Source organism: Phalaenopsis equestris, unplaced genomic scaffold (assembly GCF_001263595.1).
Source record: "Phalaenopsis equestris unplaced genomic scaffold, ASM126359v1 Scaffold000511, whole genome shotgun sequence".
Taxonomy (NCBI): Eukaryota; Viridiplantae; Streptophyta; class Magnoliopsida; order Asparagales; family Orchidaceae; genus Phalaenopsis; species Phalaenopsis equestris.
The window spans coordinates 3,402,525-3,416,491 of NW_018164951.1; the positions used below are offsets into that span (position 1 = coordinate 3,402,525).

Genomic DNA, 13,967 nt, shown 5'->3' on the forward strand with positions numbered 1-13,967 from the left:
TTTTTAAGAAAGAAGACAATTTATTTTTCCAAATTGCGTAGGCCGTGTAGTGCGGACAACACCACATCTCTATCACCGCCCCTAATGGACGTTAGTGTCGATGAATAGCTCAATAGATATTTATATAAGACTAATTTATATTTTTTTCATTTAAATAATTGAATAAATTTGAATATTATTAATTTAAAAGCATATTAATAATTAAATAAATGAATTAATTTGCACACCACATGTTTATTTATTTATTTAAATTAATTAAATAATTGAATTTTTAATATCAATTATATAATTAATTAGGCCCGTTTAATTAAATAAATAAATAAATTTAAACAATAATATATATGATTCATTTACTAGAAAGGTTAAATTTTTCATAATATAATTGAAGATAAAACCTATGCTTCTTTTATTAAATTTACTCTCGAATTAAGTGATTAAGATTATGCGTATGTTGCCTATAATTTTCTTATTATCATATTAAATTTCTATGGCTATTACTTGTGCGTTGTTGAATATAAAAATTAAAAAAAACCATTATTTTAATAGTTAATATATTTAGAAAAATATTTAATTTCTTCTATGAAGCATATGCTTGAAGATTTTTATACTAATAATTTTAATTTAGTTATATCTTCAGAAAAAAAAATAAATAATAGAAAAAAATTAAGAAACAACAAAAATACTAATTAATTTAATTTTTAATTAATTTTTAAAAATCTATCAATTTGAATGTAAACGGCTCTATTTTTCCTAATCGAATTAGGTGCCAATCGTCGATAAATAGAATAAAAAGGTAAAATATTTTAGATAATATATTTACTGTGAACTTTCTTGTCCTCCTTTCATTTCAACAAACCTGAGCACGGTACGCATAATAGTTATTTGGGTCAAAAATCATATTAATTTTGAGTCAAGTTCGGATTGACAAATTAGATTTTGGTCAATTTTGAGTTGACTGATCATTTTTAAGACAAATTTAGGTCGGAGGATCAACCAAATAGGAAAAAATTAAAATATTGCTGGACCTGAACCTAAATCTGAATCTTTGAAGTCGGGTTCAGATACGTTATCGAGAGATAGTCACGAGTTTGGAGATAGTAATAAGACAGCACAGACGCACCGTGTCCAACGTTGTGGTGCGATCCACGTTGTCAATCACACGTTCAGATATTTTCTCTATAACAATATATATATCTCTCTCTTCCTCCCTCCTGTAAATCCAAGATTATCTTAATGGCAAACGTATAAAATGAAAATGATAAATTACAAATTATCAATAATTTAAGGCCATAAAATTTCAACGGCCCAAATGTGCCGAAAGATGCCCTAGAATCTTCGTTATCGACACCGTGACTTCCTTTAATACCCTGGCAGCTACTCATCCATTTTATAACTCCTTATTGCTTCCATCTTCTTCCCCAATCCAAGCAATCTGCTCGCCCGCCTAATCCATCGAAGATGACTGCCTTCATCGGAAAGTACAAAGGTATATCGACGGATCCGTTTTATATTTTGTTTTCAATTGTTTCATTAGGTGCGTTGCCATTCTGGTTCGTGAATCGGATCTGGTTTTATGGATTCCGAAGCTTACATCATTATCGTTGTTTCTTTTTTCATTGAATGGTGTTTGACGTTTCTTGCGGAGAAGCTTTAAAGAGTTGTGTTATAGATTTCTGATCATTGATCTTAATTTTCATAATGGTCCGAACTTATCAGTGTCAAATTGGTAGACTGGATCTTATGATGATTGTTGGAGACGATTGTGATTGTTGACGTTGGAGCGCATATTATCCGTTAATTTGTTGAACAATTGTATGTTTATTTATGGGGTTTCGAGTTTGTGCGGGTAAGATCTGGATCTTGTGTGCAGTCGGATCAATGAACGACTTGTTTGATTGGTGAACGGCTGCACGAAATACTTCATTATGGCCAATCTGGTCAGGATCTTTTAATTCTCATAGCTGTGTGAATTTAGCTTGAGTTGTTATTAGGGCTTCAAATGAATTGAACATTCGACAAGCTACTCGTAGGTCGGCTCGATTAAGAACTCATTTGCAATGGTTTAATTAAGTAGTTGAACAGAATTGAACACCTTTTTAAATACTTTATTAAATGAACAAGTTTAAATACAATATTGATCGACTCGTTTATGATCATGAATGAAATTATTTAAAGCTTATGAACAAACTTATTAAGGTAATCGATTAAAGCTTGATATTGGCTCATAAATTATAACTAATTACATAATTTAATTTAAAGAAACTTTAATTAAAATCTTATTTGAAATTTAATTACTTTTTTGTATGTTATTAACTAAAAACTAAATAACAAAACCAAATAAAAAAATAAATTCCACTGAAGGGAGCTCTCAGATTTTCTTATATTTGTGTTTAGTCCCTTTTTAACTGGAAAATTTTATTCCTTGTGCGTAAATGTAAGGAGGAAGCTCCACCGGTTGAGCTATTTGCCCATGTGGGGATATTATAGGCTGTTCGGTTGGCTTGTTTAGGTTGGATTTTAAGTTATGTTTAAAGGTTTTTAAAATAAAAAAAGTTAATATTTAAACATTGTATGATTTTTGGCTTATTATATTTAAATTAAATTTATATTACCTAGACTTGTTAAGCCCATGTAAGTTTTTAAATTGAATTCATTATTCATCCATTTGTTTAATAAGATTGGCTCGATCTGGCTAAATGACCTACACAGATTGTTGGTTTTCTACTAATTTTTTGTAGCAAGCTCTTATATCTTCTTGTGCTTATTTGATCTATTTATATTCAAGTGCTAGCCTATTTAGCATCTAAAGCACTTCTTGTGTTTTGTGCCTTGCTGTATGGTTTAGTTTAATTTACCATTGAGCATAGCAACTCTTAGTAGTGAGCACCTTCTAGTTTTTTAGGGTAACTATTTCACTATTTTGCTTTCAAACTGATGCCATATATTTATTTTGCTATTGCTTTTTTGTCAGTTTTCATAAATTGCCATGGTGAGAAGTTATTTTCAGCGTTCAAATCTCTTAAAAGTATAGTAGCTGCATGAAAGGTGTTCAACTTTTTCAAAAAGGAAAATATGCATGGTAATTGTAAGAACTTAAAAAAGTTGTTTTCCTAACAATAGTATTGAGCCTTTTTTTGTCCATTTTGCGAGGTAGGCATTTGAAGGAAGCCTTACAACAAGAAAAAATACCTAAGTTTTTAACCCACTTAGTGGTGTCGGCTACATGAATCTTTTTTCTCCATTGTATTTTATTAAGTGTCATATTTTCATTTAATTCTAAAAAGTGAAGATTTTTTTTTTATACAACATGCCCAAGTCTTTTTTGGTCTATCTCTACCTTTTTTTAACATATGACACATCTAGAACACATACTCTTCTAATTGGGTCATTAGATTGCCGATTTTTAATGTGACCAAATCATCTACCATGACTCTCTTTAATCTTGTTTGCCATTAGGGCACTCTAACCCTTTCACGGATATATTTGTTTCACATTTTGTCTCTAAGTGTAAAGTCCCTCATCCACATGAGCATTCTCATCCCAGTAGCACTTAACTTAATTTTATGATTTTTTTATAGGTTAACATTCTACGCCTTAAGTCATTGCAGGTTTCACCACCATCTTATTGAATTTCCTTAAAGTTTAAGCAGTACTTTTTTAATCACATAATAGACCCAATGCATTCCAACACTTGAACCATCCAACCTCACTTCTACTAATAAAATCCTCATCTATACACCATCACTTTGAACATTATTTTTGAGATATCTAAAATGTTCGGTCCCTTTAATAATTTGATCACCCATAGTTACAACCCCACTACTAGATCTGTTTTTAGACTCTGAAGTTGACATTCATAATTCAAGTTTCTCTTGAACTTCTCTAGTCTTATCCACAAGAAGGATATCATCAGCGAAAAACATACACCAAGGTATTTCCTCCTATAAATGTCACTAAGAGCGAGCATCTATAACTTAGTAAAATGTTATGGCCTTAAAGCCGATCTCTGATGTTATCCAACTAAAATAGAAAAATACTTTGTCAATCATTCTTGTGTTTTAACACAAGTAGCAACTCTAGTATATATATCTTTAATGACTTAATATAAATAATATCAACATCTTTCTTTTCTAGAACTCTGCAAAATAATTCTCTTGGAATCATATCATAAATATTTTTAAATCAACAAAAACTTTATGTATGTCCCCCTTGCTCTCTCTATATGTCCCCTTTGGATAAATGTATAGTTTTCATGGTAGACTTCTCCAACATGAATCTAAATTAATTTTGAAAATTTTTTAACTCTCGTTGTAAACCATTTTAAATTACCATTTTCCATAATTTTAATGTATAACAAATTAATTTAATTTCTCTATAATTTACACTCTTTTGCATTCCCTTTATTTTTAAAAATAGGAACCAGTAGATCCTTTCTCCACTCATCATTCATCCTTTTAGTCTTAAAATAATATTAGAAAGGTTAGTAAGTCAAGAAATTATTAGATCTATTATGCATTTTCACACTTATCGAAATATCATTAGGATCTACTGTTTTTTCAAACTTTACAATAGAAATAAAAAGGTTTGTTATGATTTAAGATATTAATATGACTAAAGTTGATTGTATTTTCACACTATTGAAAAGTTTATGAAAATATCTCACCTTACAATCAACTTAGGAATTGGATGGTATGCATGTGAATGGCCCCTCCATTTTTCGTTGTCATCTTCCTATCTTTTACTTTTACCATTATCTTGCTCTGGAAGTAAGCATGCAAAATAAGCTGCTTTAGATTGCCAAGTTTGCCAGAACTTCAAGATAATTAGAAGCGGTATAGTGCGGGCTTATATGATCCATTAATTGTAAAACTGATTGAAGGGTGTATGTAGGATAATGGCTATTTTGCTTTTAGCATAACCATTGCCAAGTTTTAGCGCTTGTTTGGATAATGGCCACTAGACCTGCATGAATAAAAGGGCATTTACGCACATACCACCCAATTCACATGTATTTACATATCTAACACCTATACTTTTCTTCTTACATTTATACCATCCAAATCTTTCATATCACTAGAAAAATACCGCTTTTTTAACTTTTAAAAGTGAAATAAACTTTTTCATATGTGAAAATTAAAGTTTGGGTATAGATATAAATACATAAGAATTGAGTGGTATGCATGTAAATCTTCCAATAAAAAAAGGAAGCTATTTAGAGAAACAAAGTATTAGAACTAAATTTAACAGCAATAAAGAAACAAGTTATTCCATGATAGCCCATGTTAGCTATGGTATTCCCCTCAAGAGGCTATGTTTAAAATTTTACATGATCTCACAGCAACTACATGCTAAAAATAGTGAACTAGAAAGACCAAATGGGATTCATGAATACAGGATATGCTGATATTGCTATTTTGAATCTCAAATCTTACAATAAATGTTGACTCTTTTATCTGTTCATTAGCTGCCATTGTTGTCGCTTGAAATTCAGTAGAAACATTGTTCTCAACAACATCCACCGTGCTTAAATTTCTAATTTACACCGCCTCTTTTTCCTAATAAACTGAGCACCAAACCAATATTTTCCATTACAGATGAGCTCATCGCCAACGCTGCCTACATCGGTACTCCCGGCAAGGGTATCCTTGCCGCCGACGAGTCTACCGGTACCATTGGCAAGCGGCTTTCAAGCATCAACGTCGAGAATGTCGAGGCAAACCGCCAGGCTCTTCGTGAGCTCCTCTTCTGTGCTCCCGGCGCCCTTCAATACCTTAGCGGGGTAATCCTATTCGAGGAAACCCTCTATCAGAAAACCGCCGACGGAAAGCCGTTTGTTGAAGTTCTAAAAGCCGGCGGCGTTCTCCCCGGCATAAAGGTGGACAAGGGCACCGTCGAGCTTGCAGGCACCAAAGGCGAAACCACCACACAAGGCCTCGATGATCTTGGCAAGCGATGCGCCAAGTACTACGAAGCCGGCGCCCGCTTTGCGAAGTGGCGCGCCGTCCTCAAAATTGGTCCCAACGAGCCTTCGCAGCTCGCCATCAACGAGAATGCGAACGGACTCGCTCGTTATGCCATCATCTCTCAGGAGAATGGGTTGGTTCCCATTGTTGAGCCGGAGATCCTCGTTGATGGGCCGCACGACATCGATCGTTGCGCCGAAGTGTCAGAACGGGTGCTTGCGGCTTGCTACAAGGCGCTTAATGATCACCATGTTCTCTTGGAAGGTTCACTCCTGAAGCCGAATATGGTGACTCCGGGCTCAGATTCGGCTAAGGTGGCCCCTGAGGTTATTGCGGAGTACACCGTGCGAACTCTATTGAGGACTGTTCCGGCGGCCGTGCCGGCCATTGTTTTCCTCTCCGGCGGGCAGAGCGAGGAGGAGGCGACGCTTAACCTCAATGCAATGAACAAGCTGAAGGGGAAGAAGCCGTGGTCACTTTCATTCTCGTTTGGTCGTGCATTGCAGCAGAGCACGCTGAAGGCATGGGCTGGGAAGGAAGGGAATGTGGACAAGGCGCGGGCGGCCTTTCTCTCGAGGTGCAAGGCGAACTCGGAAGCAACGCTCGGGAAATATGGCGGCGGTGCTGCGCTCGGAGATGGGGCCACGGTGAGTCTTCATGAGAAGGATTACAAGTATTGATTATGAAGGTTTGTTGTGGTACTCGAGTAATGTTTGGAAAAAGGGGAATGAGGATTTTTGTGTCTTGTGTGTGATTTTATGAGAACTTTTATATGTTTGATTGGGTGCTGTGTTGGTATGAGCTTTTAGACTTTGCTTCAAATAATTGTCTCCTTTAAGCCACCCTATATTTTGGTATTTGGTTGGTTATATTTCAATGTTTTGCCATAATGAAGGTTATATTGTTGTTTTATGCTTTAAGTTCTCTGTTGTGCAAGTTTTTGACTTAATTTGTCTTATAACGTGTTTATATATATATATATATATATATATAATATATATATATATATACTATATATATATATATATATGGTATGTATGTAAATCATGAAGGGGTTAATTATGTGTGCAAAATCCAAAATATGCATAAATTTTAGGAAAATTTACATGTATATCACAAAAAAATTATGTATTTACATTTCTAACACTTAAAATTTGATATTTAAATCAATAATATTTTAATATCATAAATTTATGTATGGAAAAATATATCTTATTCTAAAAGAGTTAATAATATTGATATTTTTGATGTAATATTAAAGATCTCAGTGATGCATGTAAATATGAAAATTTAAATGTTAGACAAGTAAACAGGCAATAATTGTATGGGATGCACGTAAATGTCACATTTAAATGGGTTATATATTGTCTAACTTCTTAATATTTTGTATCAATTTATATTATTATTACTTTCTATACTTTATTATACATAATTAAGCCACCCACAAAGAACTTCATTTATATAGTTTTCACTCTAATTGTCCCTAGGATAGTAACACAAGTTAGTGGCATATCTAATAAGATGGGGCCATTTACAACAATTACCCAATTCCTATATATTTACATATCCTGCTCTTCCTAAATTCTTTGAAGATCTGCAAAATATTTCTTTTCATTTTAGACCCAATAAGCTCATGTTTTGCAGTAAAAGTATTTTTATAGACACTACTAATAACCACATAATAACAATAATAATGATAACCATATAGTTAATAGTTACCAGTTTATCACCAAAATTCCATATTCATAAAACAGCACCTGAAGCCTCGAAACATTTTACTTCAAAGTAGTGAAAAAAATGTCATAATGTACAATTGTGTAGCTCTCTTAAGTTGGCTTACATGTACTACACTACTAATAGCCACAGAAAGATCATATATCAAACCAAAATATAGTACACAAAATTGAAAATTCACTAGAAAACTTAATATGTATAAGAAGAAAATAATAATAATAATAATAATAATAATAGAATTAAAAAATTTTACATAGAATTTTCCTCTCCTACACCAAACCAACCCATGGAATCCTTATTCCTCCATTAAAACTAAGCTTGCTGTTGCAAGTGGTTTCTCTCATCTACCTCTTCTGAAAATTCAAAAACTTGATAGAATATGCGAAAACAAAGGTGAAGACAAAGACGAAGGCCACGTGAACTACAGCCACAATGCCTAAAAAATCATGCTCATATCCTAACTTTAGCTTCAGAAAAGTTTTCACATCAACACTCGGCTCTCCCGGTATCTCTACACCATTATCTAACTCTCCCAGCTGCGAAGCAAGCACACCGTATATCGTCCACGACACCGGATTAGCCCAATACATCCACCTCCACCACACAGGCATCATCTTTAATGTAAAATGAAAGTTACAAATGCATCAATAATTGAAAGTAGGAACAGAATGTAATATTAGATTGATGAAACTACGCACCTTTCTCGGCATGACGAAGCCGCAGAATAAGTTCCAGAAGCTGTAGAAGAAGGAAGATACAATGCCGGCAATTTGGTAGCTCGGAGTTAAGGCTACGACCATCATGCCGTATAATGTGAAGTAGATGAAGCACATGAAGATGAGGAAGAAGAACCAGAAGAACTTGGCTGCGCTCCATCCAAAATCTATCATTGAGAAGAGGAGAAGTGTATAAACAAAGCTCTGGACGGCGATGTAGATTGCTTCGATGCTCACCTGCAAAGACAGGATGAGGTTATGGATTCCTGTTTATCTATCTTTCAAGAGTTATAAGAACGGTGATAAATATAAATACCACTCACAATTTCAAGTCATATTACTTCAGTTTATTCATCTTGTTTATGGGAAGATTGCCATATGTACCACGCAAGTGTTTGCACTTCTAATACCCACTTTATTTTTCACACACACACACACACACACATATATATGACACGTTGCCTATGGATGAAATAAAAGTTAAAATAGTGATATTTTTTATGTGATATGAAGAGTTTGGGTGGTATAAATGTGAAATGTCAAATTTAGGAGTCAGATATGTAAAACTATTCACGATTTCAAACATATTACTTCAACATATTCATTCTGTTTATTCTATATTTCTTTTATATTAGTCTTATTTAGCTTCATTATTACCCGCGCCGAAAAACTCGAATAGGGGTAAAGATGATTATGATGATCATGACAACACCAATCCCTTGGTGCATTTTAGTCTACATAGTTCCAAAAAAAACATGATTGGCTTCCATAAAAAATTTTGAACTCTCCATTTTACTCAGGGGAGGAAGCAAATATGGTAATGTCATAATTATTGAAAGCTTCTTGTTTCCTTTTTGTCATATACTGCTCCCCCAACTCAACATAAATAAAAAAAGAGAAAGAAAAGGAAAGAAAAGATAATGCTTACTTCATAATAGGAAGATTTACATGCATACCACTTCATTCCTATGTATTTACAAATCTAACACCTGAACTTCAATTTTTATATATATGTCAACTTACCAATGCATGAAAAGGTGTATTTCAATTTTTAGAAGTTAAAATACTGGTATATTTTATGTGATATGAAAAATTTGTGCTGTACAAATATAAAAAGTAAAATTTTAGAGTTAGATATGTAAATTTATAGGAATCGGGTAGTATGTATGTAAATGTGCCTTTATAGTATATTGCACTGTTCCTAGCATATATTCAATTAAGAAATTACATGAAATAACTGGTGAAAGTTAGATTGTAGCAGTATATTACTTGAGCAAATGCATATGCCAAGGATGAGTACATGCCAGCAGCCCTTTCGCGATAAAATACCGTTCTCTCAATTGCTACGACGGGTTGCACAGTGTTAGCATTGGTAGCTCCAAGGAAGAAAACAGCAGCATAAATTACACCCATTAGATTTAACAGGTCCTGTTGCATGGTTCTGTTTGACAAGAAAAGTGGTGCTCTTTCGTGAGTTCGCCATATATACATAAAGGATGATATCTTGAAATGATAACACAATTGGAAAGAAGATGCTAGAGAAATTTTGATTCACAAGCTGATGCAAGTTATGTAATTATTATAATTGTTTTAGGTTCAATCTAATTGTTAAATGCCGACCAGAGCAATCAATTAAAAATTCAGATTGCAAAGAACAGTTGAAAACTAAGGGACCATTTGGGATTACACTTGCTTTTATTTTTTACATCATTTTGTTGATGTTTTAATGGAAATAAAATATGTTCAGCATTTCATAGCTATGTTGTTTTATTTTTAATGAACATCAAATAATTTGATTTATTCTATAGTGGTGGCAGTCGTCAGCAAGTCAACGATGGTGGCTGATGAGGCGATGACAAAGGCAACAAAGTGATATGAGCATAAAAAATGAAGGCATTTGGATGCTGCACGCCAGCTAATGTAAATTACACAAAGGTAGGAACCTAGTTCTTTCTTTATTAATTTATATAGGTTTTTGCCATTTCTTTATTTCGGGAGTTCATTCTACTTATCAGATGAGGATAAAGAAGATATAATAGAAAGAAAAAAAAAAAATCAAAGAGTAGTTTCACAAAATAGGAAGATTTACATACCATTCAATTCCTATGTATTTACGTATCTAACAACTAAACTTGCAATTTTACATGCATACCACTTTACCTGCATTAAAAGATGTTTTTCACTTTTCAAAAGTCAAAATGGAGGTATTTTTGATGTGTTGTGAAAGATTTTGGTGGTATAGATGTAAAAGACAAAGGCCCTGTTTGGCACAGCTTTTTCATCGACGGTGGCGTTTTCAGAACGCCGCCTACCCGTTTGTTTCGAGCGTTCGTTCGGCGGCGTTCTGAACGCTGCGTCCCGCGGTTCGGTTTTTCTTCATTATGCGGATCGCGGGGCGCCTCCTGCGTTCGGCGTTGGCTGTTGGCGTTAGGGCTGCAATTCCTTCTTTTGCCCTTGGTGATCTCCCTCGCGCTCTCCCCTCGCTTCCTCCCTCTCCGAACGAAAGCATCATTAGGGCTCGATTTCTCGTTCTTTTTCCCTCTCCGGTAAGATCTGGATTCGTGAGTTTTATGGATCGATGAATTTTTTTTGGTTCTTCTACATGTACCTGCTTCTATTGCTTCGGATCTCTGAGTTTTGCGAGTGATTGTTTGGTAGTTAACATATTCTTCTAAAACTTCTCTTGATTTGGCATCTGTCTCACAAAGAACTTCCATTACTGGGAAACGTCTTACAAAAAAATTGTTTACATTATCCGTTGCATCTCTATTGAATGCTACAATATGGATTTGGGAAAGGAGTATCTTTATTACATGCTACAATTCGGCCATTCTTTTCTTCATCTCTACCCGATTTCTGTTGGTTCAAATCAGATTATGCATATGACCTTGACATTATGGATTATGCATATCACATTGCAAGCATGACATATGGTAACATCAAATTATTGCTTAGTCGTCTATACATATGATTAGTCAAAAAACTATTGCTTCTGAAATATGAAAATAGTAAGATTACTCATATCACCAGGCAAAATATCATTAGAGAAGCAATTGCCAGAACATTTCTCCATATCGAAGATGTTTCAAATTTTTAAAAACCTGAGACAATTTTTCTGATATGGGGAATGTATGAACAACAAACGAATGCTTCTAGATGCCTTTGAAATTTCAGCAAATATGTAAAGAATCAAGTGGTATGTATGTAGATATTCAAATTTCTGTAACAAGTGTATGACCATATAATATCATCCATATGTTCTCCTCAAAATCTGAGACACAATGCTCAATAGAATTATTCCAAATGGTTTCAGTGAATGGCATTAAATTCAGCAAGTGAATTGTTTTCAGCCAATAACTATGTTTTCAGCCAATAACTCTGTTATATGGATCTTGCTTGCCTCTTACTGCTAGCCACTTCATTATTAATTGACACTAGTCACACATCTTGGCATTCAAATGAGATTTACAGTGAAATTTCTCCATATCTAAGATGTTTCAAATTTTTAAAAACCTGAGACATTTTTTCTGATATGGGGAATGTATGAACAACAAACGAATGCTTCTAGATGCCTTTGAAATTTCAGCAAATATGTAAAGAATCAAGTGGTATGTATGTAGATATTCAAATTTCTGTAACAAGTGTATGACCATATAATATCATCCATATGTTCTCCTCAAAATCTGAGACACAATGCTCATTAGAATTATTCCAAATGGTTTCAGTTAATGGCATTAAATTCAGCAAGAGAATTGATTTCAGCCAATAACTATGTTTTCAGCCAATAACTCTGTTATATGGATCTTGCTTGCCTCTTACTGCTAGCCACTTCATTATTAATTGACACTAGTCACATATCTTGGCATTCAAATGAGATTTACAGTGAAATTTCTCCATATCTAAGATGTTTCAAATTTTTAAAAACCTGATACATATTTTCTGAAATGGGGAATGTATGAACAACAAACGAATGCTTCTTGATGCCTTTGAAATTTCAGCAAATATGTAAAGAATCAAGTGGTATGTATGTAGATATTCAAATTTCTGTAACAAGTGTATGACCATATAATATCATCCATATGTTCTCCTCAAAATCTGAGACACAATGCTCATTAGAATTATTCCAAATGGTTTCAGTTAATGGCATTAAATTCAGCAAGTGAATTGATTTCAGCCAATAACTATGTTTTCAGCCAATAACTCTGTTATATGGATCTTGCTTGCCTCTTACTGCTAGCCACTTCATTATTAATTGACACTAGTCACATATCTTGGCATTCAAATGAGATTTACAGTGAAATTTCTCCATATCGAAGATGTTTCAAATTTTTAAAAAATCTGAGACATTTTTTCTGATATGGGGAATGTATGAACAACAAACGAATGCTTCTACATGCCTTTGAAGTTTCAGCAAATATGTAAAGAATCAAGTGGTATGTATGTAGATATTCAAATTTCTGTAACAAGTGTATGACCATATAATATCATCCATATGTTCTCCTCAAAATCTGAGACACAATGCTCATTAGAATTATTCCAAATGGTTTCAGTTAATGGCATTAAATTCAGCAAGTGAATTGATTTCAGCCAATAACTATGTTTTCAGCCAATAACTCTGTTATATGGATCTTGCTTGCCTCTTACTGCTAGCCACTTCATTATTAATTGACACTAGTCACATATCTTGGCATTCAAATGAGATTTACAGTGACATTTCTCCATATCGAAGATGTTTCAAATTTTTAAAAAATCTGAGACATTTTTTCTGATATGGGGAATGTATGAACAACAAACGAATGCTTCTACATGCCTTTGAAGTTTCAGCAAATATGTAAAGAATCAAGTGGTATGTATGTAAATATTCAAATTTCTGTAACAAGTGGTATAGCAGTTTTCATGTTTCTGGAACACCTCATTTCCATCCTACACAATGAAAGTAATATATCCATCCTACACAATGAAAGTAATATATCCATCCTACACAATGAACCTCATTTCCATCCTACACAATGAAAGTAATACACCTCATGTTCCTGGAACACCTCATTTCCATCCTACACAATGAAAGTAATATATCCATCCTACACAATGAAAGTAATATATCCATCCTACACAATGAAAGTAATATATCCATCCTACACAATGAAAGTAATATATCCATCCTACACAATGAAAGTAATACACCTCATGTTCCTGGAACACCTCATTTCCATCCTACACAATGAAAGTAATACACCTCATGTACCTGAAACACCTCATTAGAAGGAGGGAACACCTCATTTCCATCCTACACAATGATCACATGTTTTTATGGTGCCAATTGGCTGTTCTTTCACGTAAAAGCGTTGGCTGATGTTTGTAAAGATTTTTCTTGCTAATTGTGTTGTAATTTGCCTTAAGATTATGCATGACAATAGAGTTGAGTCTGCTAAAAGTCTTTTCAAGATTTTTTTTGCCTGAATCAATAACCATTTGCAGATAGATGATTGATATGTTGGGTGTGAGCAGGTTTTGTAAATAAAAAATGGGCCCAAAAGGTTTAGCTCCTTTACAG

The 13,967-nt window shown here is 33.8% G+C and overlaps 2 protein-coding genes across 3 annotated transcripts in view; one reads left to right on the forward strand and one right to left on the reverse strand.

The window, feature by feature from the left end:
• The first annotated feature begins 1,316 nt into the window (after nt 1-1,316).
• On the forward strand, nt 1,317-6,875 carry LOC110028335 (fructose-bisphosphate aldolase 1, cytoplasmic-like). Its single transcript, XM_020730150.1, has 2 exons — nt 1,317-1,486; nt 5,595-6,875. The coding sequence occupies exons 1-2, from the start codon at nt 1,459-1,461 to the stop codon at nt 6,641-6,643; spliced, it is 1,077 nt and encodes a 358-aa protein (XP_020585809.1). The 5' UTR covers nt 1,317-1,458; the 3' UTR covers nt 6,644-6,875.
• A 1,090-nt stretch (nt 6,876-7,965) lies between these two features.
• The window catches only part of LOC110028476 (pleiotropic drug resistance protein 2-like), a 30,509-nt gene continuing 24,507 nt past the window's right edge, over nt 7,966-13,967 (reverse strand). For both annotated transcript variants that reach the window (XM_020730335.1, XM_020730336.1), the window contains 3 exons: nt 9,683-9,854; nt 8,396-8,650; nt 7,966-8,311 (listed from right to left, as the gene is read on the reverse strand). In XM_020730335.1, the coding sequence (XP_020585994.1) occupies nt 8,042-8,311; nt 8,396-8,650; nt 9,683-9,854 (697 nt within the window). In that variant the 3' untranslated portion in view covers nt 7,966-8,041. The remainder of the gene's footprint in view (nt 8,312-8,395; nt 8,651-9,682; nt 9,855-13,967) is intronic.